Source organism: Felis catus, chromosome E2 (genome assembly GCF_018350175.1).
Source record: "Felis catus isolate Fca126 chromosome E2, F.catus_Fca126_mat1.0, whole genome shotgun sequence".
NCBI lineage: Eukaryota > Metazoa > Chordata > Mammalia > Carnivora > Felidae > Felis > Felis catus.
The window spans coordinates 8,317,806-8,323,805 of NC_058382.1; the positions used below are offsets into that span (position 1 = coordinate 8,317,806).

General features: G+C 54.2%; 1 protein-coding gene across 1 annotated transcript in view; it reads right to left on the reverse strand.

The window, feature by feature from the left end:
• Nucleotides 1-9: 9 nt before the first annotated feature.
• The window catches only part of RCN3 (reticulocalbin 3), a 13,748-nt gene continuing 7,757 nt past the window's right edge, over nucleotides 10-6,000 (reverse strand). Inside the window, exons 5-7 of the mRNA XM_011289682.4 lie at nucleotides 4,394-4,454; nucleotides 824-1,023; nucleotides 10-588 (exon numbers count right to left, since the gene is read on the reverse strand). Of these exons, the coding sequence (XP_011287984.1) occupies nucleotides 481-588; nucleotides 824-1,023; nucleotides 4,394-4,454 (369 nt within the window). The 3' untranslated portion in view covers nucleotides 10-480. The remainder of the gene's footprint in view (nucleotides 589-823; nucleotides 1,024-4,393; nucleotides 4,455-6,000) is intronic.

Here is a 6,000-nt window from a genome sequence, read left to right on the forward strand (position 1 = left end):
ACAGACAAGGCCCCAGCACTGGAATTTATTGCCTCCCTGGCAGAGAGGAGGCACTGTGGGGGCCGTGCAGGCTGGCGGACGAGTCCTTGGGGGGGCCGGTGGGGTGCTGGGCGGGAAGTGTTTCTCTGTTGTGGGGTGTGAGGCCCAGATTCGGAGCTGGAATGGTCAGTGGCGGCTCTTGAAGGCTGAGCTTGACACGGGGGGGCCCTGGTCTGGGCTGGGGGGGGTTCTGCCAGTGAGAAACAGATGGTCACTCACCCTTTGGGTCTGTGAGACCCCGGGGGAGGGGAGAGGGCAGGGAGGGGCTGCAGCGTCCTGGAGAAGTTTGACCTGGTGGGTCCCTGAGAGCTCAGGGGGACAGGGACACGGGGTGGGTGTGGCCACATCCCGCAGGTCCAGATGGGGAGGGGGGCCTGGCCACCGGGGCCCCTCCTCCGGTCATCCCACGGGGCCACAAGGCTGTAGCGGGCACACTGGGGCTCAGAGCTCATCGTGGTGTCGCGTGAGGTCCTCGCCGTAGTTGGTGGCCTGGCTGCCCACGAACATATTCCAGTTACTCAGGATCTCGGCCTTGCTCAACCGCCCATCCTGGAGGGAGGGTCAGAGGTCAGCAGGGATGACAAGGGGCTCTGCCTGTGAGACTCCTCTCTGGACCTCTGTGGCCCCCCCCCAGGTCTCCATCCCCCTCTCTCTGGCTCTCCGCTCCTCCCTTCCCGCACCCCTCTCAGTCTGTCTGTTGGGCCCAACAGGGACCCCGGCAGCCCCAAGGTGGGTCTGGTCAGTTCTGCAGAGCCTCCCCCCCTCCCCGGCCACCCCTGCACACCTTGTCAGTGTCGCTCTCGTGCAGCAAGTGGTTGGCCTCCACCAGTGGCTGGTCCTGGGCGGGGGGCAGCACCCAGTGGCCGACCTCACTGCCGTCCAGCCGCCCGTCCTTGTTCAGGTCGCGGAAGTCCCGGAACTGCTCGCGCTCGGTCCGCACCCAGGCCGGCTCCTCCTCCCCGGGCTCGGCCGAGTACAGATCCGCTGAGTCGGGCGACAGGGGTGACGTCAGGCGGTTTGGGGCCGCGACCACCAGGGGCTCCGTCCGGTCCCCGACCGCTCCTGACCAAGGGGCCCCGGGCAGCCCCCTTCGCTTTCCCTGGCCTCGGTCTCCTCCTCTGTTTGAATGGGACTAACGGCAACACCCCATTTACAGGTGACAGTCCTGCTACAGGGAAAGTGACTTGACTGATCGATCCTTTCCTCAACTGGCAATCAGTCTGAGGGATACACACGTGAAATGCTGTGTGCCACCCTTGGAACAGCTCACCCCGCTTTCAGAACCTCCCTCAAGGGGCACCGGGGTGGCTCCGTCGGTTGAGCGGCGACTCTTAATTTTGGCTCAGGTCATGATCTCAAGGTTTGCAGGTTCGAGCCCCGCACTGAGCTTCGCACAGAGCTGACTTGGGATTCTCTGTCTCCTCTCTGTCCCTTCTCTGTTTACTCTCTCTCTCTCCCAAAAAATATATCTAAAAAAATTTTTTTAATTATTAAAAAAAAAAAAAAAACAGTGTGGAGCCTGCTTGGGATTCTCTCTCTCCCTCTCGCTCTCTGCCCCTCCTCTGCTCGTGCTCTCTCTCTCTCTCAAAATAAATAAATATTAAAAAAAAAAAAGTTACTCCCTATCCTCCCCCCTGCCCCCCTTCAGCCCCTGGCGACCAGTAATCTAATTCCTGTCGGCATGAATTCTCCTATCCTGAACATTTCATATAAATGCAGTCATACGATATCGTGGCCAAACTCGCGAACTGGGAGATCATGACCCAAGTGGAAATCAAGAGCCTCAAACAGAGTGAACCCCCCCCAGGTGCCCCCGTTTTCTTATTAAAGTGTAGCTGCCACACAACGTCACTTTGGTTTCCTGTACCCCACTGCGACTCAGCGCGCTGTTTCCAAGACTTATATACTTTGTAGCATTGTATTAATCCTTTATCCCTTTGTATGCCCCAATAACATTCCATTGCCTGGATAGACCTTTCGTTCGGGCGTTCATGTGCTGAGGGGAGTTTGGGGGGCCTACAGGTGACTGTACCTGCTGGGTGCTCTATGACCGCCTTTAACGTTTATTTATTTTTGGGACAGAGAGAGACAGAGCATGAACGGGGGAGGGGCAGAGAGAGAGGGAGACACAGAATCGGAAACAGGCTCCAGGCTCTGAGCCGTCAGCCCAGAGCCCGACGCGGGGCTCGAACTCATGGACCGCGAGATCGTGACCTGGCTGAAGTCGGATGCCTAACCGACCGACTGCGCCACCCAGGCGCCCCTATGACCGCCTTTAGAGGCAAGGACACCGAGGACGAGGAACTCATGGGCGGTCACACAGCTGGGGGTGGGGGGGGCAGGTGGGAAGGAGGCAGGCCGGCTGTGAAGCCCGCACCCCGGAGCACGGCGCACCCCCACCTCTCCCACCCTCCCTGACTCGCCACCTGCCCCCCCTCCCAGCCTGGCTCAGGGCCCGTGACACCCCCTCAGTACTCCTCCTTCCCGTTCTTCCCCATACCACTCAAATTTGTGAAGTTAAGGTACCCTGGGGAGTCCGGAACCCCACAAGGAAGAGAAGCAGCCTAGGGGGGTCCGGGTGGGACCCTGGGCTCGGCCGCCTGAACTGACGTCCTACTCCTCAGTCAAGTATCTATCCCTCCGGGCCTCAGCTTCCTCATCCGTAATACAGGAGAATCACAGCCTCGTAGGGGTTGAGGGGGGCATTAACTGAACTGATGAGGTGCTAACCACTTAGAACAGAGGCCAGCATGTGACAGGGTGCCAGCTTTCGTTCTTAGTCAGTGACGATGCTTCAGTTCTTGCTTACGGGGCGGGGGGGGGGGGGGTGGGGGACTTCTACCCTCATAGATGTAAAAAAAAAAAAAAAAAAAGAAAAGAAAAAAATGAATTATGCTTAAATAAAAAGGTCTTGGGGCGCCTGGATGGTTCAGCTGGTTAAGTGTCTGACTCCGGTTCAGGTCATGAACCCGCGGGTCATGAGTTCAAGCCCCGCACCAGGCTCTGCGCTGACGGCTCGGAGTCTGGAACCTGCTTCAGATACTTCTGCCCCTCCCCCACTTGCGCTCTGTCTCTCTTTCTCTCTCTCTCTCTCTCAGAAATAAATAAAAAGGTCTTGAGAGGCCTGGCTGGCCCAGTCGGTAGAGCATGTGACTCTCTTCTTGGGGTCGTGAGTTCGAGCCTCATGTTGGGTGTAGAGATTATGAATAAATAAACTTTAAAAAAAAATGCGTTGGGGCACGTGGGTGGCTCAGTCAGTTCACCATACGACTCTTGGTTTCGGCCCAGGTAGTGATCTCATGGTCATGAGAACGAGCCCCGAGTCGGGCTCCGCACTTTCGTTGCGGCCAGGAACCTGCTTGGGAGTCTCTGTACGCGTCCCCCAACCACTGCCCCTCCCCCACTCATGCTCTGTCTCTCTCTCAAAAATAAACATTAAGGGGCGCCTGGGTGGCTCAGTCGGTTAAGCGTCCGACTTCAGCTCAGGTCATGATCTCACGGTTCATGAGTTCGAGCCCCGCATCGGGCTCTGTTCTGACAATGCAGAGCCTGGAGCCTGCTTCGGACTCTGTGGTCTTCCTCTCTCTCTGCCCCTCCCCCATTCATGCTCTGTCTCTCTCTCAAAAATAAACATTAAAAAAACACTTTATAAAAAAATAATAAACACAAAAAAATTTTTCTTAAAGAAAAAGAAAAATATTTTCAAACTTGAAAAAATATCCATGTTTAACAGCTTTCCCCTCAACTAAATTCTTTGCCCCTCAAGACAGGGGTAGAGGCGGGGCCGAGGGCAAATTTGGGGGTGTCACAAGACCACCCCCCAAATTCTGAATAACAGGAGACAAAGCCTTTGCTGTGCAAATACAAGTTCAAGACAAGCTCCCTGACTTACCACCCCAACCAATGCAGCCCCTGAGGCCGGATTTTGCAGATTCCAGACCCTCCCAGGAAGGAACCCGGTGTGGGATATTCTCTGCTGTATCCTCAACCGCTACCATGCAGTAGGTGTTCAATCCATGCTTCCTGGTCCTGGCACACAGTAGGTGCTTGATAAATGCTCTTCTGGTCTGGCACATAGTAGGTGCTTGATAAAAATTGGCTAGGCCCAGCAAAAATGTGTACTCAATAAATGTTTGCTAGGCCTGACACACGGTGGGTGATCGATAAATACATGAGGGGCCCAGCACACAGTAGGTGCCTAATAAATGTCTGGTGGCTACATGAGGTGGCTACATGAACTCAAGCAGTGCCCCTGCCCCCCCTTCAGAGGGCCATGGCTCTCCCATGGGTGGTATACACTGGGCTGTTCGGGAGAAGACAAGCGTCCTCAGGGAGGGGATCAGGTTCAACTCACCAATGTACTCCTCCACTTGGACGTAGCCATCTTTGTTCTTGTCCAGATCTTCCAAGGTTTCCTGGGGACAGAGGCATTGGGTCAGGCTCTGGGGGAGGGATGTGAGGTTCTCTCCGGGAATTCTGGCTCGGCTGTGCGGCCAGGCATCAGAGCAGTCTCGGCACGGTCTACCCGGCCGGGGCTTGGGTGGCTTTCTGGGGTGCCCAGTGATGCAGGCCCTACCTGGGGTGGGGTGGGGGGGTGGCCAGGGAACCCGGATGTCTTATAAGATACAGAACACACAAGGAGATGTGTCCCGCATCGGTAACACTCTTCTCACCCCCGAAGCAGACACTCTCCAAGGGCAGAAGCCTCTTCTCATTTAGCAGAGCCTAGACCCTAGCTCCCTTTTACATATAAGCAGGACATAACTTGGCGGACCATTGTAACGCACAATACCTCAGCTCCTGGTGTTTTTCTCCACTTTGGGTTTTTTTTCTTTTTTAGGTTTTACATTTATTTTTGAGAGAGAGAGAGCACAAGCAGAGGAAGGGCAGAGAGACAGAAAGAAAGAGAATCCCAAGCAGGTTCCGCACCATCGGCACAGAGCCCGACGTAGGGCTCGAACCCGGGAACTGTGAGATCATGACCTAAGCGGAAATGAGTCGGACGCTTAACCCACTGAGCCACCCCGGCGCCCCTTTCTCCACTTCTTGAGCAAACAGCTTCTGTTCCCCATTTTTACATTCAAACTCACTCACTATAGGACAGTGCCGCGTCCGACACCCCACTACGTTTTCTAGCAGAGACAGCTCCAACATCTTAGGGTGGCCAGAAAAAATATGGGAGGCTCACTTACATTCAACTTTCAGATGAACAAGCAATAATTCTTTAGCATAAGTATCTCCCCACACAGTATTTGGAATATACTTATGCTATAGGACACAGTTACATTTGAATTTCATATAGGGGTGCCTGGGTGGCTCAGTCGGTTGAGTGGCTGACTTCAGCTCAGTTCATGATCTCGTGGCCCACGGGTTCGAGGCTCACGTCGGGCTCTGTGCTGACAGCTCAGAGCCTGGAGCCTGCTTCTGATTCTGTGTCTCCCTCTCTCTCTGCCCCTTCCCTGCTTGTGCTCTGTCTCTCTCTCTCTCTCTCTCAAAAATAAATAAACACTGAAAAAATTTTGAATGTCAGATAGTTTTTCAACATAAGTATGTCCCAGATATTGTGTGGGACATACTTATGCTAAAAAACGTATTTGTTGTTTACATTACTTGTCATAAATTCAAGTATAATTGAATGCCCTTTGTTATTTGCTAAATCTAGTAACTCTACGATATGTATATTGAAATTCCTGTTATTTCTTTTTTTTAATGTTTATTTAATTTTGAGAGAGAGGGGGATGGAGTATGAGTGGGGGGGGGGGGCAGAGAGAGAGGGAGACACCGAATCCGAAACAGGCTCCAGACTCCGAGCTGTCAGCACAGAGCCCGAATGCGGGGCTCGAACTCGGGACTGGTGAGAGCACGCCCTGAGCCAAAGTCGGAGGCCCAACCGACTGGGCCACCCAGGTGCCCCTCCTGTTGTATCTTATAAGCGACTTTTCTCTGTGTTCCCTTGATATA